The sequence below is a fragment of the Chelonia mydas genome, chromosome 1 (genome assembly GCF_015237465.2).
Source record: "Chelonia mydas isolate rCheMyd1 chromosome 1, rCheMyd1.pri.v2, whole genome shotgun sequence".
Lineage (NCBI taxonomy): Eukaryota > Metazoa > Chordata > Testudines > Cheloniidae > Chelonia > Chelonia mydas.
Window position 1 is genome coordinate 346020008 of NC_057849.1, and position 23564 is coordinate 346043571.

General features: G+C 61.3%; 1 protein-coding gene across 2 annotated transcripts in view; it reads left to right on the plus strand.

Moving 5' to 3' along the window:
* The window catches only part of SND1 (staphylococcal nuclease and tudor domain containing 1), a 480324-nt gene that overhangs the window by 441306 nt on the left and 15454 nt on the right, over positions 1 to 23564 (plus strand). For both annotated transcript variants that reach the window (XM_037889493.2, XM_037889494.2), the window contains exon 17: positions 14614 to 14802. In XM_037889493.2, the coding sequence (XP_037745421.1) occupies positions 14614 to 14802 (189 nt within the window). The remainder of the gene's footprint in view (positions 1 to 14613; positions 14803 to 23564) is intronic.

Genomic DNA, 23564 nt, shown 5'->3' on the forward strand with positions numbered 1-23564 from the left:
CACCTGGTTATCCGGCACCATGAGGAGTCCCATGGAGCTGGCATTAGCCGGGAATGCCGCAGGGCAGATGCTTGTGGCTTGAGCTGGGGTGTGGCTGGGACAATGGGGTTAAGCCCCAGCTCTGAGCGCCTTGGTACACGCCCTCGTCCCGTAGACCACTCCTCATTAATGTACAGCAGCTGAGAGCAGGGCCCGGGTACTAGGCGTTGCACATACACGGCCTCTGCCCTCGCCACTGGCACTGTGATTCAGCCCCGACTCGGGCTCCCCTCCACGTTCCAACGCCCCGGACTCTGCTTAGCTTCGGAGCAGGGCCCGGGCAGGGCATGTCACGGTGCCGTGTTGCCTGCATGCGAGTGATGGTGAGATGACGGGCTCCTCTTTCGGAGGCATGGCTGGCTCCACGCACGCGGCAGGCCCGGCATTAATCAGGGCCGCACACACGGCTGACACAAACCTGCCTTTTCCAGCGCCCAGTGAGCCATTATTCATGGTATTGTATTAGTGCTAACGTCTGGCGAAGGTCCGCTCCAGGCGGCTGGCTGAACGCGCGGCTCTCATGCAGTGTTCATGAGGGCAAAACTCACCAGTACAGCAGCTGCGCTCCCTGGAGAGCCGAGCCACTCGCATCAGCCCACCCGCCAAGGCTAGCGACTCCAGGGCCGCCGGCCTGGCCTCTCCCCCTCCCCAGCCCAGGGCGTGGGACCACCCTGCCCCGCGCTCGGTTCCTTCCAGCCACCGTGGGGTTCGGAGGCCGATAGGAACGGCTGTAACTGCGAGAGCGTGCTGGCCGCCCGTAGGTGCAGGACGCCTGGATGCGAGCTCCCGTCGGCTAGGTGCTGGCAGCCGGGTCACCCCCTCTCGGCCTCCTGCAGCTTCTGCTCTCCGGCTGCACTACCACCCCCTACTCTGTCACCTCCTGACAGGGCAGCCCAGGCACCAGGTCAGAAATGCCCCGACCCCTGCGTCCACTTCCTTGCCTCCCTCTGGTCATGCCAGTCTCCCCACCTCCCACTCCCCCCTACACCCTGATCCCCGCTGCCCGGTGCAGCACCCTCCCTGGGAGCCACTGGCTCACTCAGAGACTCTGCTGCCCACTGAGGCTCCCTGTGGAAGTGGCCGGCTCTGGGAGAGCCGCGGGAGGCCTGGGGTACTGGCTGGCAGAGGCAGTACCTTGGCCAGCGCAGTAGCGGGTGCTGCGTGCCCGGCTGAGGCAGCCAGAGCTGGGCTGCACTCAGCAGACCTCACAACTGTGCCCGGCGCCGCCAGTGCCCTCTCTGTCCCCGACTCTGGAAAACGAGGCAGGGAGCCACCTCCGTCAGCACGGTGCGCGGGTGCCAGCTCCAGTGCATGCCCGGACCACAGCTCTGCATTGCCGTCCGAGCGGTTTGGCTTTTCCTGCTGCACCCCAGCCGTGTCTGCACAGCCCCTTCCTGCCAGCGGGAGCAGATGGGCCAGGCTCGAGTAGTGGGAATGGTCTCTTGGCCTCTGGAATTGTGCTGTAATGATCCTGGGTGTGGATCGCCTCAGGGCTGCGGGATCCCGGAGCATAGTGAATGCCTTTAGAACGGGGCAGCCCCTGGCTCCCTGCCCCACGCTAGCCCAGGAAGGTGGGTTGCAGTTTGCCAGTGCTTCAGAGACAGCAGCATGAGTTCTGCCAGGTGCACAGAGGTGTCGTCCTGTGAGACCAGGTGCCAGCTCATGCCAAGGTCCCCATCTCTCAGCTGGCCACTGACAGCCCCAGAGCTGGGTGTGAGGGTTGGTAACGCGGAGACTGGAGATATGAGAACATGTTCGGTGCTTAGAATTTATGGCATGCTTGAGTAGCTGCCAGCGTGAATCTCCCAGATAACATCTGTGTCCCATATTGTACGGGCACATCGGAGTGTTTTGTGTTGTGAGCCTCTGTAAATCACCTGCCAGGAGAGAGCCATTAGCTAGTGGGACATACTGCTCTCCAGCAGGGGGTGGGACGGCTGCCTGGCAAGGATGGCCCATGGACACCAGGCGCACGAGTTTGGGACATTAATGAGGACAAAAGACTTTGTTATTCACCCTGTGCCCAGTGGAGATGAGTCATGCAGGTGAAATCCTCCTGTCAGCTGAGTTTGCAGCTCAGAGCAGAAGCAGGGAAGGGAATAAAAACCCCAAACCAGAAGGAACTGGGGCTCGTTGCTGCTTGGAGTCTGAGGGGCAAGGTTTTCCTGGGATAAGCAAGAGATCCCCAGTGCTTGGCCTGGGTTAACCCTAAAGGACATAGAGAGCTTGCTTAGTATAGACGCTTCTAGTGTCTTTCAAAACTTAAGGCTGTAACTCATTGGTGTGCGTCACTTACTTTAACCTTGTAAATAGCTCTCTGCTTTCCTTTTCGTAGTTAGATAGGTGATTGCAGGACTGGCTATATGCGTTGTCTCTGGGGTGAGATCTAAAGTTCAGTTGACCAGAGGTAAGAGACTGGTCCCTTGGGACTGGCAGTAACCTGACTATTGCTGAGAGGGAGGCAGGCTCACCTGGGTGGCAAGGCAGAGCGGCGTGCCCAAAGGGACCGTGAGTGGCTCCAGGTTGTTACGGGGCCTGAGGAGTTCACACTGGGAGACTAGTTGGTGAAATGTAAGTCTAGAACTCACAGCCAGTCAGGTGTGTGCCCTGGACCTGACAGCCTGCCCCGAGACTGGTGTATCTGTACTTTGAGCCACTGCCAGACAGCTTGCCAACACCCTCTGCCCTGGCGCCAGCAGGTGGCACACGCAGGGTCATGGAAGAGCAGTTTGCTGCCTTGAAATTATTTCCTCCTCCCTACAAGTGCCCCTGGTGCATGTCAGCTGGAGAGCTCTGTCTGCAGAGGCAGGGGCGCCATCTGCTCGGGGTAGCTGCCTTCAAATCCCCTCGGGGATTTAAAAGCTCATCGCTTCCAAAACCTGATGGTGCCTGTGAGTTCACGGTGCAGCTCGCTGCTGTGTGAGACCACGGTGCCTTTGCTGGATAACGCCAGCCCAAACCCAGCCGTGCCCATGCTCCCCTCAGCCGAGGCCTTGGAGATGCGGGGATCAGCTGGTGTAGGAGCGTCTGCTTGGGCTGAGCCCGGTCCCATTGTAAACGGCCCAAGCAGTGGGGCTCCCGCCCCATCCCTGGGGAGAAGATTTCCCAGCCTGGCGCATCCCGCGGCTCAGAAGCTCCTCGGATAGTCAGTGTAAATTTTCCTGATGAGACCTGGCGAGTGGCACCCCAGTGGCCCGAGCAATCAAATACTCTCCTCATGCAGGCTCCCTTCCCTCCCAGCTTTGCATACAGCTGTCTCTCTGACGCTCGTGATCGCAGCTTACTCCTCCCGTAGCCAAGTGGCGTCTGTTGCTCGTTCCCCACACGCTGCTCTCCCCAGGCCGTTCTTGTCCCATCTCTGCACCCCTGCCAATTTGCCAGTATCCCTCTGGGTACAGCCTGCCAGTCCTGCCATGCTGCTGGGGTCTGTCTGGGGCACCCGGGGTCTTGCCCAGCAGGGTGCTGCAGAGCAGGTGCATCAGCTGGCAGACCAAGGGAGGGGCGGCACCTCGAGACTCTCGCCAGATTCTGCCATTTGGCTGGTGCAGCTGACCGGTCGCCAGTTCTCCAGACTGGATCCTGGTGGTGCAGAGAGTTAGCCCGGGATGATAGGCTGGCCTGTGTTAATTGGCCTGTCTCATTAAGGGAGCCATGTTGGTGCCGGGACTGGGGCCGAGGCTGCCAGGCTCTCTGGGCTCCTTGCTCAGCCGGGCAGAGATGCAGGGAGGCCTCCAGAGGGCAGGAGTTACAGGAGACAGCATCAGCTCCCTGGTCCGGACAGCCGCTCTGATGCGCTGGTCGAGGGCAGGATGCCCGTTCCTTGGTTCCCGCTCTTTGTTCCCGTGCCCAGACTGAGCAGAGGTCAATGCGAGGCTCAGGTGTCCCCCAGCGTCTCCGCCGTCCTGTCCACATTCAGCGCACCGGGGCACCTGGGAAATGGGAACAAACCAGTTCTGCAGCCTGGACCGAGAACGGAGTTTGGCCGTTGGACACGCTGCAGGGCCTCGTGCTGTGACTGCGGGCGCATCCTCTCCCCGCGGCACGGGCCTGCCTCGGCCTCCTGGCTCACGTGGCTCCAGGTGTTCAGCTCACCGGGCCGCACGTCAGCGAGCTGCGGGCATGGTGAGTGTTGGCACGCGCCCGACTCGGCCCCATTTGGACAAGCTGGTTCGAGTGCCGGGGCAGTTTTCTCCTCTCTGGATTGGTGGATGGAAAGTCCGGGGGGGTCCCTGTTATCCCCTGCCACCAACCCTCCCGCTAGTCACAGACGCAGCAGCTCTGGCTTGGGGGGCTCCTGCGGGTCTCCGGTCGCCTCAGGATCTCGGCTCGTGTCAATGTCAGGGAGTTAAGAGCTGTGGGACTCGCCCGTTTGGCCTTCCTCCACCCACTGCAGGAAAGAGCCTGTCCGTTTGAACCGGCTGCTCTGCAGCTCATCTACGTAGACAGCAGAGGCAATTTGCCTCGGGGACTTGTCCATAACCAGCTCGATTCATCTCAGGGCTGCATACCTCCCAGAACGCATCCGCAGAGCTTTCCGATCACCCGCCCGTCACCAGATCCACCCTTGGCGCTGGGGGACTCCCCAAGTGGACCTGTTTGCAGCCATGTCCAACCGAAAACGCCTTGGATTCTGTTCCTGGGGTGGTCTCAGCCCAGGCTGCCTGACACATGTGTCTCTGCTACCCTGGAGAGACTGACTCCTGTAAGCCTTCCCCCGGTTCCCCTCCTGCCCCAAGCCTTGGTCAAAGTCAAACAAGACCATGCTGGTCTCATCCTTGTAGCACCGGCGGGGCCTCGACCCTGCTGACCTTTCAGTCAAGTCTCCGCTCGCTCTCCGGCGGGATCCAGATGGGATTTCTCAGGACTGTGGCCTCCTGCTCCGCCCCAGCCTCTGAGCCCTCCTTGTGACGGTGTGGCTGCTTCGTGGCTGTCGCCTTTGGAGAGAGCCTGTTCTCGGGGTCCAGGAAATGCATCTCAATAGGAGAAAACTCTCAACTAGGGGCACTAAGCTGGCTAAATGGAAGCACTGCTCCATTCGGTCCCCAGAGCACGCACCTCGGGATCTGAACGTGGGGCTAGCCAAGTGACTAGGATTCGCCCACGGAACCCCTTGCCACTGGCTCTCTGTGAAGGTAGCATTTCTGGTGGCCATCCCCGCAGCCAGAGGGTGGGGGAGTGGCAGAGCTTCCCGAGACGGTCTTCCAGGAGGATGACGTTTCTTTCCACCCTCTCCCGACGTTCTTCCCAGCCCCCCTGCACAGCGAGATGAGGAGAGACTTGGTTCATTGGGGTGTGAGAATGGCTTTAGCTTCCTCCCTGGAGTGTGCCAAACCCTTAGATCCCCACCCACTTCGTGGCGGTTGCAGACAGGGCTAAGGGCTGATCCAGTTTCCACTCAGAGAAGCTCCTCCTGTCTCTTCGGGCAGCTGTTTATGCTGCCGGGTGGCTAATACAGCCCTGCCAGCTGGAGCATCGGCCCGTTCCACCAGCGCCCAGGCAATGTTAGCGGCTCTTTGGTGCAAGTGCTCAAAGGGAGGGACCGCCAGCCGTGGGCGCCAAGGCTGAAGGAACGGAGTATGTTCAGCTCAGAAAAGAGGAGATGAAGAGGGGAGGTGATAGCGGTCTTCAGATACGTGAAACGCTGCCACAAAAAGATGGAGCAAAGCTGATCTCTTGCCACGGAGGTCAGGACAAGGGGCGATCGGTTCAAACTCCAGCAGAGCAGATTGAGATTAAATCTCAGGAAAAACTTCCTAACTGTCAGAGCAGCAGGACGATGGAACAGACGCCTCGGGAGGATGGGGAAGCTCCTTCCCTGGAGGTTTTCCAAAGGAGGCTGGAGCCATCTGTCCTGGGTGGTTTAGACACAACAGATCCTGCACTTTGGCGGGGGGTTAGCCCAGCTGACCCTGGAGGTCCCGTCTAACCCTGTGGTTCTGTAAGTGCTGATCTTACACATTTGCAAAGCAGCAACTTGGTCATCAGTCCACACCGCTGGTTCTCCTGATGCCATTCCCTGCCAGCCCACAGACGAGGCCACTCTTCAGACTCCAAGCCCTCCTCTGGGTTGGTCCGCTTGGGACTCGCCCGCAGTGGAATGGACCCTGTGCAAGCACATGAAGACGAAACGGTTCCCTACCATTCTGTAACCCTTGCACGCCCCGCTGCCTTCCCCTCTCTGTTGGAGTCTGTCTGGGGCGAAGGAGCTGAGGGGGTCGGAGGCGGCTCTGCTCCCCCCGTGTAGTGGCATCAGACAGCAGAGGCCACCCCGATGGGTACCACAGAGGGGAAGAAGGTTCTCCAACAACTGTGCACGAGGCGCCCACACACCTCCAGGGTAATTGGCGCATGCAACACATCTCGAAGAACAAGTTACAGAAGAGGAACCATGTTTTCCTTCTCCTTAGGGGTTTTAGTCTCTTCTCCCAACGTGCTTTGGGCTGCAAAGCTGAGCTGCTGGAAGCAGGCAGAATAGCAAGTCTGGTGTCCTCTCGTTGACCGTACCTAGGGACGTTCCAGCTGCAGCGTCCCCCAATGGTCTGTCTGGTGTGGCTGGACTGTTCCTGTTGGGCAGGGCATGACCCCTTCTTGGAGCTGAAGACCCCTTCCCACGAGTTAGTGTCTCTCTCCTGGCTGGTGGTTTACAGCCACAGAGGCTCTCAATACGGGACACAGATGCTCTAAGCGAGGTTCATGCTGGCAGCGACTCTCAAGCGTCCAGTAAAGCCTGAACACTGAGCACATTCCTGTAACGCTAACGCTGTTCTAACGATCCGAACATACAGCTGAGCCAGACGGGCTCCAGCTACGGAGCTGGCGGTGTTCGGCTGAGGCCCGGGGACCCTGGCATGAGCTGGCCCCCAGCGTCACACCATGAAACTGCAGTGTGGTGACCGGCTGTAGGATTTGTATAGGGTGTATCTTAAGGTGCATGGAAAAGGGCATTGGTCCAGCCCGGAGAGGTGAATGCAGGAGGCAGAGATCTGAGCTCAGCCCGTGATCGCCTGGACCAAGGGCTGCAGGGAGGACGCTGTGGGGAGAGCCAAGGATGGCACGATAGCCAGAGAGGGTCAGCACCAGGCAGGGTGTCTGAGTGCCACCCTGCTCCACTCTCAACCTCTGTCTGCCTTGGGGCCCCGGCTCCACTAACGCTGAGTGCAAAACCGCCCATCAGCGCAGCTGTGTGCCGGGGACGTGCCTGGCCCCTGCGGCGGCAGGCCTGGTGCGTACGTTTCCCTCCAGTGCCCTGTGCCATGGCAGAGAAGCAGCCTTGGTGGTGGTGGGTCCAGTAGCCTGGGGCGAGTCTCCTCCTGACCCAGCCTGGGGATCAGCCGGGAGCCCTGAAGCATGGGCATTGGAAGCCCTTTTGGGTTGTGATGCAGGGTTGATCTTGGAGGATTCCCTTGTGCCCAGGCCGAGTGTTAGCAGTGCCCCTAAAGTGCCCCCTATTTTGCCAGCCCAAGGCAAGCTCTGGACATGGGGGCCCTGCTGCCTGCTCAGCATGGTGGCCTTGCTCCCCTGCCCATGTGCCTCTGGGTGGGCTTTGCTGGAGGACACAGCGAGGTGCAGGGCACTCCATCGGTTGAACTTTGGTTGCCATGGCAGCCGGTGCGGCTGTCTGAATAGAACACCTAATTTTTATCAGTTGTGCTGCTTTGAGTGTCATTTTCCCCATCTCCGGTTCCCTTTTGAGATCCTTGTGGCATGATAATTGCGGGAGGGAGGGACCCTGCATACGGAACAACAGCTCTTGCAGCCAGCGCTCCCAGGCTCCTCTCCGCGGATCCAGAGCGACCGGGCAGCGGCTGGCGCGCAGGGGGCTGCTGCCGAAATGGGCGGGGGCTGTCGTCCGTGCACCAGGCCCAGATGAGCTCTGCAGTGGGGAGCAGCCATGGGGCGTGCAAGCGACCTCCGTTCTGATACAGGGTGTGGCCTGCGGCACTCAGCCTTCACCTCACCACGGTGGGGTGTTGCCTGCAGGGACCCAGGGGAGCTGGAACAGTTTGAATAGTGGGGGTGCTGAGAGCCACTGAACCAAACGGTAAAGCCTGGATATGATGGAAACCACTTCAAACCGGGGGTGTGGCAGGCCCCCTGGTTCCAGCACCGATGCTGAGACCACTGGGCGGTGATTGGCTCTGTCCTGTTCCAAAACGCCTTCTCAATGCCAGCGCTGCAGCCCTCCCTGGTTCGTGAGCCCCTCTCGGGGTCCCCGCAGACCGTGGCTGGTCCAGGCACTGTCCTGAGCGAGCGTCTATTGGCCTGGAGACTGGCATTGCTTGAGGCGCCAGCTTGTTCTGTGTGCGAGAGGTGACCGCGCACGCGGGGCATTAGCCCCTTGGCAAACGACCACAATGCTCCAGTTCTCCCCTGGGCTGGCCCAGGACCTCCCAGCAATAGCGGGGTTAGGACCCAGCCCCCTCTGCTCTCAAAGCAACAGCTCTGACCACGTGAGCTACAGGAGACTCCCCAGCAGCTGTTAGCCTGTAGGACCTATGACCCGTACGCGTGTGGTTCTGAACTTGTCCAATAGAAGGCCGTGGTGCTGGCCATGTCGTGACTCAGCGGTAGGTAGGAAAGAAAGCACTGAGCGCAGGAGGGGACGTTCCTCTGGGCATCTTCCCAGCTTGGATTTACTCAGAGACCCAGGGGAAGGGGGAGATCTGTCAAATCGCTCCCCCCGAATGCAATCACCACCTGCTCTGGGAATGGGAGAGCGTGAGCAGCCTGTGTTCTGCCTGTCCCCAATTCCACCAGTCACCCCCTTCGGCCCCCATGCTCCACCAGTCCGTCCTCCCCCCGGCCCCTGCATTCTGCCTGTCCCCGTCCCCAATTCCACCAGTCACCCCCTTCGGCCCCCATGCTCCACCAGTCCATCCTCCCCCCGGCCCCTGCATTCTGCCTGTCCCCATCCCCCATTCCACTTGTCCCCCAGTCCCCCGTCGTCCCCCTCTGCCCCCACGCTCCTGCCAGTTACCCCCAGTCCCTGCATTCTGCCAGTCCCCCGTGGCCCCCCTTGGCCCCCACGCTCCTGCCAGTTACCCCCAGTCCCTGCATTCTGCCTGTCCCCATCCCCCCACGCTCCACCAGTCGCTCCCTTCGGCCCCTGCATTCTGCCTGTCCCCGGCCCCCGTGCTCTGCCAGTCGCCCCCCTCGGCCCCCCAGCCTGGGTCCAGTTCTTTCCCCCAGTTCAGTCTTAGGGCTCGTCTACTCTGGCAACGCTAAAGTGCTGTCACGGCCGCACTTCAGTGTGGCCTGTGTGGTCGCAGCGCTGGGACGGAGCTCTCTCAGCGCTCTGAAAACCCCACCGCCCCGAGGGGCGCAGCTCCCAGCGCTGGGCTCTGTCTACGCTGGCGCTTTACAGCCCTGAAACTTGCAGTCGGGGGGTGTTTTTTCACGCCCCTGAGCGAGAAAGTTGCAGCTCTGTAAATTGCCCGTGTAGACAAGCCCTCAGTTGTTTCCCTGCAGTCATCTTGGGTAGGGCAGCAGGGGAGAACTGACGACAGGATTACCTCACTCCCTACCCTTAAATAGGATCTGCATAAGGCGGGAGTCCTTTGTCTCCCAGTTCGCCCCCCCCCCCCAGCTTCTTGTGGAAAAGTACAGAATTCAAGATGGGATCCAGTACTGGGGGGGGATAATTCAGTGATTTGGCAGGTTTCAGAGTAGCAGCCGTGTTAGTCTGTATTCGCAAAAAGAACAGGAGGACTTGTGGCATCTTAGAGACTAACAAATCTATTTGAGCATAAGCTTTCGTGAGCTACAGCTCACTTCATCGGATGCAGAAAGTGGAAAATGCAGTGAGGATGTTTTTATACACGCAGACCATGAAAAAATGGGTGTTTATCACTTCAAAAGGTTTTCTCTCCCCCCACCCCACTCTCTTGCTGGTAATAGCTTATCTAAAGTGATCACTCTCCTTACAGTGTGTATGGTAATCAAGGTGGGCCATTTCCAGCAGAAATCCAGGGTTTAACAAGAACTGAGGAACAGTGGCGGGGTGGGAAAAAACAAGGGGAAATAGGTTACCTTGCATAATGACTTAGCCACTCCCAGTCTCTGTTCAAGCCTAAGTTAATTGTATCCAATTTGCAAATGAATTCCAGTTCAGCAGTCTCTCGCTGGAGTCTGTTTTTTTGTTGAAGGATAGTCACTTTGAGATCAGAAATCGAGTGACCAGAGAGATTGAAGTGTTCTCCGACTGGTTTTTGAATGTTATAAGTCTTGACATCTGATTTGTGTCCATTTATTCTTTTACGTAGAGACTGTCCAGTTTGACCAATGTACATGGCAGAGGGGCATTGCTGGCACATGATGGCATATATCACATTGGTGGATGTGCAGGTGAACGAGCCTCTGATAATGTGGCTGATGTGATTAGGCCCCGTGATGGTGTCCCCTGAATAGATATGTGGGCACAGTTGGCAACGGGCTTTGTTGCAAGGATAGGTTCCCGGGTTAGTGGTTCTGTTGTGTGGTATGTAGTTGCAACCCAGGGTTGTGAGTTCAAGCCTTGAGGGGGCCATTTAGGAATCTGAGGCAAAAATTGGGGATTGGTCCTGCTTTGAGCAGGGGGTTGGACTAGATGACCTCCTGAGGTCCCTTCCAGCCCGGATAGTCTATGATTCTCTCGGGTGACATGGTCACATGCCTCTGTAGGGCCCCTGGAGCCATTGTTCCCAGGCTGACCCAACCTTCGCAGGAAGACTAAGCTCTTTTACAGCCCACTGTCTCTTGCTGATGGCCATCGGCCCTGGCCCCGTTGGGCTTTTCCGTTGTTGTGCCTGCAGTGTTAGCAGGGGGTGTCACCCACAGAGGCATGGTTGAAATACAGATCGATGGTCAGTACTCCTACCTTCGGATACGCAGACGATACAGGTCCACGCTGGGTAATCACATGCAGTAAATCAGACCCTTGCCAGTGACCCCTCGCAAGAGTTGTCTTGCATAGATCGTATCTTAATGTCCTATTCCTACCACAGCATATTTTCATCAAGAATATGGAGTATAATGTCACAGGGCAGGTGCCCCGCACTGAGGTCCCAAGCACGGCCCTGCCGCTGGCACCTGTCCACCAGCGCTGCACCGCTGGCCGAGAGGCTGGCGCAGGGGAGCCGCCATCCCATGCCCATGCGACGCTGCAGGAAGGGGGTGCTAGGGGGATGCAGGCAGGGCAGGAGGCCCCGACCTGCCTGGGTCAGGAGCTGCAAGGCGTTCTCTGGGCAAGGGGACTGAGTGTCAGGGCAGAGCGTGGGTATTAGCAGCGAGGCGCTGGGACGGGGGGGATCTCCCATCGCTCTGGGAGCCAGGAGCAGCTGGTGACCCATTCACTGGCACCGCCTCCATCCCAGCCAGACCCTCTGAGCAGCGTTCACGCCAGTCTGCAGCTGGTATCGCCCATCCTATCTGTGCCACTGATGGCAGCTGCCCACGGCTGGTGATCTCCGGAGCAGGGAGCTGCCAAGAAAGGCAGTGACTTTAGCAGGGGTTCTGACGCACGGGCTCTGCCCAGAGGCGGGCGCCGTGCCTGAGTCTGGGTGTCAGGCACCCCTACTGCGGGGTGCGGGCACTCTGCGGTTGCGCAGAGCGGAGGGAGTGATTGATTAACATGGCATTGCACCGGGCGGGAAGTCCGTCTGCGCGGCAAACCGTAACTGTACCTTGCAGCGCTGAAAGCTACGCGTCGTTCCCGCTCTCATAGCTCTCTTGTGCGGTAGATCAGGGTCAGCAAGCAAACCGTGCCAGGCTTCCGAACAGACCCGCGTCTCCGGCCGTCCCCGCTCGGACTGTGCGCGCCGAAGCTTACTTCTGTTGCCTCCCTGAGGCCAGCGCCGTATCGTAAGGGCTGCTCTTTGCTGGCGTCTCCCGTGTTTACAAGGGGAGCTCAGATGGACGGGAAGCTTTGTGGTGCTGCACTGGCAGGAGAAGAGGGCCCTGGTGCAGTGTGCTCGGGGCTGCGCGCTCGACTGCTGGCTGAGCTCTCTTCCCACTCTCTCTGATGCTCGCGGCCAGGCCGCTTCATTTAGCCAGCTCATCCGATCTCCCAAGTGACGCTGGCACCAGCCAGGTCAGCGGGGGGTGGGCGGCCTGCCAGGGACCCCCCGGCTGCTGCTGTCGCGAGGCCCTGGGAGCACAACCTTGGGAGCAGTGCTGCAGGAGGCGCCATCCACCAGCTACGTGGGGTCCCCGGGGCCCATTGCACTGTTTGCAAGCGTCTGAGCACGTGCCATGGTGCCCCGGCCACGCCCCGACGTGGGGAACCACATCCTGCAGGGTCAGCTGGAGACAGGATGCTGGCGTGCGGCTGCTGCTGGGAAGGGCTTTGGGCTGGCAGGTGCCCGGCGGCAGTGCGGCCTGGTGAGATTTCTCCAGCCCCCTTAACCCAGAGGGGGCCAGCTGCCCATGGATGGGGCGCCACCATCTGCTGGCACTCGTGTAAGGTGTGCGCGGGAGCCTCAAGCCCTGGCTCCTGGATCTGGGAGGCCGACAGCTCCGTGCAGGGGAGGAGGCACCAGGGAAGTGACTCAGCGAAGCAAAGACGAGTCGATTAAAGGCTTGTGCTCCCCATGGCTGGGGGAGGGGAGTGGGTGCAGTGCGGGGAGCAGCTGTCTGGGAGGAGAGCAGGGTGGGGCGCCAGCGGGTGAATGAAGTAAACTGAATTTAGGCCACTTTAAGTCTGAATAAAGAACATCCACATGGGGTTAATACGACTTAACTGACCCACTTTGAATCACACCTTTAGTTCAAGCGGATTTACTTTCCTGAATATCCCAGTGTAGACAAGCCCTTAGCAATGGCTCCGTTCTCAGCCAAAGCCGCCCCGTGTGTCACGGAGCCACTGGACCGGTGCCGGGCCCCCAGCTTTGGACCAGTCTTTGGGCAGAACCTTTGTAATGTGCCAGCCCCCCGGGGTCTCACTCCTCCTCCAGGGTAGGTCACGTGGCCTCACCATGACGTGAGACTGAACCCGGGGCTCCAGCCTCCCGCTCCGCTGGGCGAGTCCTGCCGAGATGGGCCCTGGGAGAGACAAGGCCACGGTACCGGTAGCTGTGCACTCAGCCGCATTGCAGGGAGGCTGACGCAGCGTGATCAGGACAGCCGGGTGTATTAGCCAACGGGACACGGCCTAGGGGCCTTCGAGGCTCTTCTGCTCAGCCCAGAGCCCAGCCAAGCTGTGGTGACTCCCAGGTTCAGGCCCCCTCTCTCTGGCTGCTTCCTTCATTCCCAGGCTCATCCCCTCTCTCCTGCCTTTGTACTCGAGCTGGGGTCTGTGCCCAGCTTCCTGCGGGGTGGTGGGGAAATCCCCCTCCCTCTGAGGCCTTGCTCGCCAGGTGTCCAGGCCTGGTGGTTGGTCTTCTGGGATTTTCCCTTGATACGGGCCGGCCTTGGCCAGGCCTTTTAATGACCCATTCAGGGCGCTCAGCCAGCTGGGCGCCACAGACACACCTGTGTCTCCTAGTCTGCCCTGAGAGCAAACTTAATCCTTCCCCCACCCCCCAGGGAGCCCTGCAACACGTAGAGGTAAACTGAGGCACGCAGCGGCTTCTAAACATAGAAAAACTCCCACATGGTCCCGTGGTGTTGCGGGCAGGGGCCGGTGGCAGCATCTGACGGCCGGGCCTTGGAAGCCTCCCTTCTGGTGGGCAGGGTGCTGTGGGAGCCAGCCTAGAGTTTGGGGGTGCTCCAGTAGGGGGGCCCTGCGTCTCCCCCTGCTGGCCCGGCGCCAGCCCCTCCCCCCACCGTTGGCTCTCTGCGGGTGGGGACTTACGCAGCGTTCGAGGGAAGGGCATGTCTTTCGTCCCTGAGCAGCCCGCCTGCCCCGCCGATTCGTGCGCCAGGCCTGCCCCGGCGGCTGCTCCGCCCCTTGGTTCTCGGCCGGCTGGGACTGAGGGGGGCGGGCAGGGGCTGTGTTTGGAGACGCTCGTCTCCCCTCCCCGACCCTCATGGCTGCTCACCCTGGTGCCAGAGCAGGGACCTAGACAGCCGTTTTGGCCCCTCTGTTGGGAACACTTTGGCCTAGGGTCCAGGCTGTGCCAGTGACGGGTGCCTTGCCAGCCCCTGGTGTCCCCCCGGCTGTCTGCTTGGTGCTTGGGTCGGCGCTGATCGCTTTGCTGAACCACGCCGGGCCCAGAGGCAGCGTGGGGCTGAGCACAGAGCCCAGTGATTTAGAATTTGCTGGAACGTGGCTGTCCGTGGGGCAGAGGCTTTCCTTCCCAAGCGGTCGACGCGAGCCCTCGGGCGGGAGCCGGAGTGCTTTGGGGAGCCCCTCGGGGGAGCGGCTGCGAAGCCCCAGTGGCTGAGCTGCAGCTGGGGGTGTGCTACCCCTTGCCCTGCGGCTGCGTGCCCATGGCCCTGCCCTCCCCTATGCTCCTCCTGCCCCCCCATGCTCCCCCAGCCCCCCGCCCGTGCTCCTCTTGTCCCTCCTTGTCCTCCTGCCACTCGGCTCTGTGCCCGCTGGCCCCACCCCCCCGTGCTCCCCCAGCTCCCCCCCCGTACTCCCCCACCCGCCGGCCCCGCCCCTCCCTGTGCTCTCCCTGGCCGCACGCTAACCGGCCTGCCCGTCTGTGCCCACAGGTGGAGGTGGAAGTGGAGGGCATGGACAAGGCCGGGAACTTCATTGGCTGGCTGCACATCGAGGGGGCGAACCTGTCGGTGGCCCTGGTGGAGCATGCGCTCTCCAAGGTGCACTTCACGGCCGAGCGCAGCTCCTACTACAAGGCCCTGCTGGCCGCGGAGGAGGCCGCCAAGCAGAAGAAGGAGAAGGTAAGAGACGGGGGCTGTTCCGCGGGAGAGGGGGCGTGGTCCCTTCCCTGCCTGGGGCTCTCCCGCTGCGTCCCCCAGCACCAGGGCGAAGGGAGCCTCCGCCAGCCCAGCTGTCCTCCCAGCTCCTTACTCTACATCCCTCCCTCCGACTCCTGGAGACCAGGCGGCTGGCAGTGCCCACCTGCGGATTGCTGAGCAGGGGAGGACGCTGGGAACGTGCCAGCATGGGTCCCAGCCCAGCAATACCCACTCGCCTGGCCTGGGGTGGGATCCCGCTCGGCTGCACCGCCACGGCCTTCTGGGGCCTGCCCGGGGGGCACTAGAGAGCAGCCTGGGGTTTGCCTCGACCAGCTGACGTGGGCAAGCTGCTGCTGCCTTGTCCCCCTGGGGAAGGCAGCCCCTTGCCCTCCGCCCTGGGGCAACCCCGGCCAGAAATAGGGACAGGCCCTGCACAACACGCGGGCCTGGTGAGATGTCCCTGCATCCCTGGAGATCCCGGTCGTGCCCCCAGCTCCATCACGCAGCGGCAAGGCGAGAGGTCGCCGGGGAAACCTCCTTTGCTCCCAGCGTGGTGCCTTCTTAGCGGGACAGGTGCTAGGGCGTGAGCAGGCAGATGGCTCTGGGAGGGAGCGGGGCCTAGGATTGTAGTGGGGCACTCAAGGCTCCTAGGTTCTGTTCCCAGCTCCGGCGCTGCCTCTCTGGGTAGGCCAGGTCACCACCTCTCCCCGCACCTGGCTCCCCTTGGGCTGGGGTGACGAACTGGGGCGTCACTCCCTCCGCTGCTCCTGGCGGCTGAGCTCAGTGCAGTCACCAGGGTGCTTTGTACCCCGCCCTCTGCCCCCAGACTCCCTGTGCACCCTCCCTTCCCCCATGCCAGGGGCTCTGTGTGCCCCCCGTGTCACGGGGTCCCGGAGCGATGCTCTGGAACTGCCCCCTACGAAGCCAGATAGGACTCGGGTGCAGGACACACAGCTCACATGGCTTCCACCTTCCTGGGTCTGACCTCGGAGCATTCAGCATCCTCTGCCCCTCCGTGCGCTTCCCAGCGAGTAAACCCAGGCGGGGTCCTGGGGAAGCCAAAGGGTCCTGCCCCCCAACTCCGCAGTCAGACGGGACTCTCAGCCAGCCAGTAAAACAGAAGGTTTATTAGACAACAGGAACATGGTCTAACACAGAGCTTGCAGGTGCAGAGAACTGGACCCCTCAGCTGGGTCCATTTTGGGGGGCAGTGAGACAGATAACCACGTCTGCCCTTCACTCCATGTCCCGGCCAGCCCCAAACTGAAACTCCCTCCATCCCCTCCTCCTCTGGGCTTTGTCCCTTGAGGGCACCTGATCCTTTTGTTCTCCAACCCTTCAGCTCTCACCTTGCAGGGGGGAAGGGCCCAGGCCATCAGTTGCCAGGAGACAGAGTGTCGGCCATTTATGTACCCTGGCCCTTTGCTCTGCAACCATTACACCCCTTTATCCCACCACCTAGAGATTTAAGACATGCTTAGGGGAAACTGAGGCACCTCTACAGTATTCAGAGGGAACATTAAGAACAGTCCCACTTCATCACACCCCGTTCCTCCCCTCCCCCCGTTCCTCCCCTCCCCCATGCCAGGGGCTCCATGTGCCCCTCCAGTGCCTTCCTTTCCTACCTACCCCCCAGGTGTCGGCGTGTTTAAGCTGTATTGGGAGGTGGCGAGAGATGAGATGGTGGGGGGGGTGCTGGAAGGGGTGAGGTTCTGCTAGGATCCGTAGAGAATTTGCCGTGCCGGAGGCTGGGGCTCTGCTGACCAGACACCAGGGGCTCCGTGTGGCCCTCACTCCCCCCAAACCAGTCGGGTCCTGCCGTTGATGCCCAAACTCCGCCAGTGGTTTGGAATTGATCGGCCGGGGCGTGGGGATGGTCCCGTGTGGCCCCAGCTGGAGATCCTGCGCCGCCCCCGCGCCGCCCCCAGCCCCTTCCCAGGCGCCACCTCCAGCCCCGGCGCCGCTCCGGACGCCCCAGAGGAATCTCGGCCGGGGTGATCCAGTGGCCTGGCGGGTCCATCCCGGCGCCAAGCTCCTTCACCCCGCCGGGCCAGTCAGGGGATATGGCCGGTTCCTGAGTTGACATCTGCTGCAGGCCCGGATCCGAGCGGGTGCTCTCTGCTGATCCGCCCCCTGCCCTGGCGGAGCCGTCCCAGCGGGGCGGTGTGGGGGGGGTTGCTGCCCCACTGGGACCCATGCAGCCCCACATGGACTGTCAGGTAGCTCTGAAACATGCGTCTGTGGGGCAGCAACTGCCTGGGAGCCTCCCGAGTTTGGCTGTGTGCGGGGTGGGGTCCTATAAGCACCATGGGGCAGGCTCCAGTGGGGCTGCAGCTAACAGTGGAAGAGCATCTGGGTTTGGTCCTTGGCCAGCCCATCAGCATGCAAGGGGAGGGCCCAGCTCCCCATGTCCCGGCGGGAGGGCAGGCCAGGGCCGTGGGGCAGGGAAATGCCCTTCCCTGGCGTGCAGGCAGGCTGGGGGTGCTGCACGTGACCCGAGTCCCTGCACACCTCCTTGCACGGCGAGGCTGCGGCCCGAACTGGCCGCGCTCCGGAGCCCATCTTGTCGGACAAGAGCAAGGGGGCGTGGAGCGAAACGGACAGCGGCACCTTCAGAGTTGAGGCTGGGAAAGCCTCCTCCGCGTGGAGCCGAATTAGCTGGTGGAACTGTGACGAAGCGGGACTGTTCTTAATGTTTCCTCTGAATAGTGTGGAGGTGCCCTTGTGGCTTAGTACACGCAGCACTTATTAGGCTTTTAAAGCTCAGCAGACAATTCTGGTGCTTGTATTTTGCCTGTTGCTAGTGTGTTGTTGAGAAAGGATGGAGCAACCCTGTCTGATCAGGGTGAGATCCTAGCCAGGGCACAAGGAGAGCATGAAGGTGTGTGATTGTGTTACCTACTGAGGGTGTGGAAACCTGTAGCAAGAAGGAAAAGATTCCTGAACTTGTGTGTGGCAAAGGGAAGGAGAAGGCTTCTGACCTTTTCTCTAGGAAGTCTGTCAGTTTGCCTGAAAGGGGATTGTGTAGGAATCCGCCGGATGGGCCAGAGGTGATTCTGGATGTAAGGGAGACCCAGAAAGGGTCTGTTGTTGCTCAGGAAAGTGTTCCTCTAGAGCAAGCCCTAGGTAAAGAGGGTAAGAGCAGAATTTCTGTGAGGGGTGAATTGTTGCATAGAAAAGCCCCTAGGGAAAGGAATCCTCATGGAGTCTTTGCAAGCAGTTTACTGCCACTGAAGGGTGTGAAAGTGATTTAATCAAGAAAGTTTCAGTTCCTAACAGCCAGAAATGTTCTGTTGAGAATGGATCCACTGACTGTCCTGTTGAAAGACCAGGGTGGATAGCTTTGAGAAGGTCTCAGATGAAGTGAAAGCTGTTAAGAAAGTTAAACAGTCCTCTAACCAAGTGGCTGTGTTTGGCCAGCTTGTTGGGGAGAAGACCCAATCCCAGTTTGACCCCCTGGGGTTTTGGGGGTGGCCAAAGGGCACGGGCCACATAAACCTTCCCACCTGCGGCCTGCGAGTGCTATCGACCACCCGCGACCTAAGGGAGGGCGTGAAACTGGAAGGGCCTGGTGTAACTCCTACCAAGGAATGGGAGAGATGCTGGGGCATCCATGGGAACGTTGGTGGCTTCGAACTTCCCCAGGTCACTGGCTAAAGTGACCCCGCTCAGTTTGGTCTCGTAGGGGGGAGAGATGTGACAAAGTGGGACTGTTCTTAATGTTTCCTCTGAATAGTGTGGGGGTGCCTCAGTTTCCCCTATGCAGTACTTTAGTATCTAGGTGGTGGGGTGAGGGTGTATGATCGTTGCAGAGCCCTAGAGGGCAGGTGCGTGCAGGGGTCTGGACACAGAGAATGGCCAACACCCTGTTTCCTGGCCACTGATGGCCTGGGCCCTTCCCCCCCGCAAGGTGAGAGCTGAAGGGTTGGAGAACAAAGGAATCAGGTGCCCTCCTGGCCTGGGAAAAGGACAAAGCCCAGAGGAGGAGGGGCTGGAGGGGGAGTCAGTTTGGGACTGGCTGGGGACATGGAGTGAAGTGCAGACGGGGTTGTCTGGCTCACTGCCCCCCTAAATGGACCCAGCTGAGGGGTCCTGTTCTCTGCACCTACAAGCTCTGGTTTAGACCATGTTCCTGTCGTCTAATAAACCTTCTGTTTTACTGGCTGGCTGAGAGTCACGTCTGACTGCGGAGTTGCGGGGCAGGACCCTCTGGCTTCCCCAGGAGCCTGCCTGGGCGGACTCGCTGTGGGAAGCGCACGGAGGGGCAGAGGATGCTGAATGCTCCGAGGTCAGACCCAGGAAGGTGGAAGCTGTACGTCCTGCAGACAGGCTGCTCCCCGAGAGGAGACTTCCCCAGAGTCCTGCCTGGCTTCATGGGGAGCATCACCCAGAGCATCACCCAGGGACTCCGTGACAGGAACTTAATGTTGCAAGTTGTCGGGAGGCTGGGAGCCGAGCAGGACTCAAGGAACGTGTGGGTATTGGGTAACAAGGACATCCAGAGCTCAGGCAGCGGGCGGCAAAGCAGCCCAGCTGGGCACAGTGTCTTGCAGGGGTTGGCTGGCGTTCCAGTGAACAGAGCTGCATGGCTTGAGGTTTTAAATACCATCCGCCATTGTGGGTATTGGCAGGTGAAGGTGGGAGACAGCGGCTGGAACAGAGCCGGAGGGGGAGCCCAAGAGGGCAGAGCGCCTGGCCAAGTGAGTCTGGCGTTGGTTTAGTTAATAAGCAGAGAGGGGCGTGTTAGGGGAAGGGGGGACAGGGCAGCCGTGAGATTTGAATCACAGGGATCTTCCAAACAGTCCTAATGCTTAAAGTGGGTCACCTGTTTGTCCCAGGTCAGGTCTGGAGTCCCCACCTCCTCTACTGCTTCGAGACCATTGGCCCATCTAGTCCAGCGTCAGGCCTCCGCAGGGTTCCACGTGGCCTGTACTGCAGGGCTGATGGGGGGTGAATGAATTCCATGTAGTTTGGCCTAAACTAACCTTGTCACTTACCAGCTACCGCTCGGAGCAAGCAAGCGGGGTTTCATGAACCCCACCAAGCGGGCAGCTGTCTGAGCTAGAGATTGAGGGAATGTTTGTAAGCCGACAGGAGCTGCCTTTGGACACCATCCACTCGGCTGCCGCGCTGCCAAAGCACTACTCATGCCGCAAACGAGCAGGCAGGCTCAAAAGCTGCCCAGTCAGATGGGCTGAATACGCACGCTCTCCCCAGCCATGCCGTGCCCTACGAACGCAAAGGCCACTCACAGCACGGCACCTCCTAGGTCTGCCAGGCGCGGAGCAATCCACAGCCGTGAGCTGAAAAGGGCTGATCGGGGTGGAGGAGGGTGTTCTGTGAACGGGGAGAGGAACATCCCATGGCTTGCTTGGATCCCAAGTGCCTGCCTTGTGACAGCGGGATGCCAGCAGCCAACGCTGCACCGGACGAGATTCTGGTGCTGATGGGAAGGGGAGAGTGACAGCGACGTACATAGCTTGAACCCCTCCGAAACGCCCCCTCTGCAGAGCACCCAGCCCGCGCCGGGGTTCAGGGAGTGGGCAGCGAGCCTCCCGCGTTCGAGGGAAGCCCCCGTGGTGCGCGGAGCCAGCTAGCCGTCTTCTAGGCTTAATTGAATGTGCTCTGTTGGGAGTGCTTTGCAAGCGGCATGCGGGGCCCCTGGGGCTCCAGCCAGCAGTCCACTTAATTCTTTCATTAATTACATCCAGGGCTGATTCAGCAGCTGGGGCAGCATGCGGGGAGCTCACATGACCGTGTGCGTACTCTGATAAGCAGGGGCCAGCGCGCCTAAGTCCCGCTTTATCCCTCATGTCTGAGAGCTGAGCTTGAGATCAAGTGACCCACAGCACAGGCTAGCTGCTGTAGGATCGCATGGGTTACCCAGAGTGCCACCACTCCCTAGCCCAGCTGGGGGAGCGGGCAGAGGCTGCTGCCTCCTGAGTGCCCCCCTGGTCCCCAGCGTTGTCCGGCTGCCCCCCCTGGTTCCCAGCCCCCTGGAGAGGCTGGCAGACCTCACATGTGCTGGGAGTTCACTTGTCAGAAAGCAAACGAGTGAATCCTGCGCGCTGTGTCCCTGCCCTGGGCTCGCCGCCTGCGGCTTCTCTTCTCTCCGCGGTGCTGCATGTTCCCTATGCTTGATCTGTGTCCCTTTGCGGGGTCCCTGCAGCCGCCATTGTCTGCACCCCGGCTCCAGGCTCCCGCAGCCCTGGCTGGGGCAGGCGGAGAGATGCTGAACAGTACCCAGCAGAGTGAGCTGCTCCCCTGGCCGGGAAGGGCCGGGCCTGCTCGATCTCTGCCCCCTCGCCTGGGTGCTTGCTGCGGGCAGACCCCTGGCCCCTCTGGGCTGGCAGCGCTGGGCAGCACACACCAGTGCCACCCGGCTAAATGTGCCACTGGTGACTGACGGCAGCAGTGATTTGCAAAAGGAGCAGGAGGTGAGAGTGGAGATGGTTGATTTAGCCTGGATACCAGCAAACCCCCTGGCAGCGAGACGCTCCGGGCTGGGGCATCGTCTCCCCAGGGGCTGGGAAGCCCCAATGCCCGGGACGCTTTGTATCAGGGCAAAGGACTTGAGCATGTGTGGGGGGAGCAGCCCTGCACTGGCCTCCGGACCGGATGATCCTAGAGGGCTGTCCTGTTCCCTGCTGCCTTCCGCTCGCTGCAGCCCCAGCCCAGGGGCCCTCTGCTTGTTACAGGCTGGCAAGGATCCAGACAAGGAGCAGCTCGAGGTGCAGTGCCCAAGCACGGCAGGGGCAGAGCAGAGTCTAGCCAGCGCTCATGTCAATCTGTGTCGGTCGGGGGTGGGCATCCCGCATCGCTCCGCCCTGTTCCTGGGAGGAGAGCTACCTTCAGGGGCAGTCCCGGTCCCACCAGCCCCGGCATAGGCACTGAGAATCCAGGTAAATCAAATCCCCAAATCGTCCAGGCCAGATCCTCAGCTGGTGGAGCCCTGCCATTGTACCCCAGCGGAAGGCCTGCCCGCCCCGGCCAATCCGGCACTGTGCTCAGCCCAGGGACTCTGTTCCAGCCCCACTGGAGTCCCGGCAGCACCCCGGCTCTGTCCGGCTCCCGTCTCAGCTCCAGTTGCCCCCAGTGCCTTTCGGTCTTTCCCTTCGACGCCGGCCCCTTTCCATCCTGGCTTGGACTGCAGAGAATCCAGGCCCAGCTTGAGCCATTCCAGCCTCTGACGTGGCTACCCAGGGGCTCCACGAGCAGGCATCTGTCCCCAGAAGCCTGTGCTCCCCGGGGCTGGGCTGAGCTTGGCAAGTGCGTTCCCATGGGCTACAACGTCCCCCGTGGTTGTGCTGGGGGGGTCTCCTCCCCAGCCATAGGATTACAGTGCTGGCTCGGTGTTTCCATCCCACGGCACGGCTCCCCCCGAAGGAGCCCAGGGTTCTGGCCCTCGATAAGCACCGTAAGACCCTGCTTTGGGCTGGCATAGCCCCATGTGCCAAGGCTGGAGTCTGCATTTGGCAGCGTGCCCTGGAGAGCCCTCTCCATCCCCTCCCAGCGGGATCGCGTGTCGCAGAGCCCCCTCTGCAGAGCCATGGTTACAGCCGGCATGGGGCCGGAGGGGTTGGCGATGGGTGTGGCTGGTGCTGTGAGCACAAGGCCCCCCCGGTGCCAGCAGCGGTGCGTGGCTGTGCCAGCCATGGGCATTGTCTGGGCTGGGCCCCGTATTGCCCGCGCCTTGGCTCTTGTCAGGGGCAGACTGTGTTTGTACCGAGCCCCCCACCCCATGTCCTTCCTAGCGGTGACAGACTGGCCAGGCCCCCTGGTCCCGAGCTGCCTCACGCAGCCATGCACAGCAGCTGTTCGGCTGCCCTTCGGGCTGCCCCTGCCGGCGCCGGCACAGCTGTGCATGTCAGGTTTGTGTTCCCGGGTCAGCCCTTAGAGCAGGCGCCAGGACTCCTGGGTTCTCTCCCGGTCTGGGAGGGGAGTGGGTTCTAGTGCGTTGGGGGTGGGGTCAGGACGCCTGGGTTCCTCACTCTGGGCCAGGGCGGGGGTCTGTGGGTTAGGGGGTGTGTGTGGAAATGGGGTCAGGACTCCTGGGTTCTAGCCCAGGGTGTGCCACTGACCCTGGGCGCGGCCTGGGCAGAGCCCTGGGCTGTGCGCTGCGGGGAGCCCTCTGGGGTATGGGCTCTAGTCAGGAGTCAGGCTTTGCTGTCCCTCACCTCTAGGGTTCTGCATGTGTCGTGCCCCGCGGGCAGCCCGGGCTCGGTGCCCCGCGGGCAGCCCGGGCTCGGTGCCCCGCGGGCAGCCCGGGCTCGGTGCCCCGCGGGCAGCCCGGGCTCGGTGCCCCGCGGGCAGCCCGGGCTCGGTGCCCCGCGGGCAGCCCGGGCTCGGTGCCCCGCAGGCAGGGCCTCAGGGCTGGGGCAGCACAGCTCTGTCCCTGGGAGATGGCAGGTGGGCTCCTCCCCCGGCCAGACAGAGCCCAATGCTGGGCGGGCGAGTGGAGCTGGGGTCCCCTGCTGCCCATGCAGTCAGGCCTGAGCAGCCGCGGCGCCAGCAGGAGACGTGGGACCCCAGGGGCTGTAGCTCCGGCAGCCCGCAGCACTGGGTTGTGATGGGCGCCACTCGCCCAGATGCCCACGCCCCCTTCTCTGTCCTGGGAGGTGCCCGCCTGTCACCGCGGTATCTCACCAGCACTGATCACGTCGCTCCTCCAGCCTGGGTCTTGGAGCCCCTCACAACCCAGGGGCAGCTTGGAATGACGCCCCGTCTGGCCCGGGGCGGGAGGA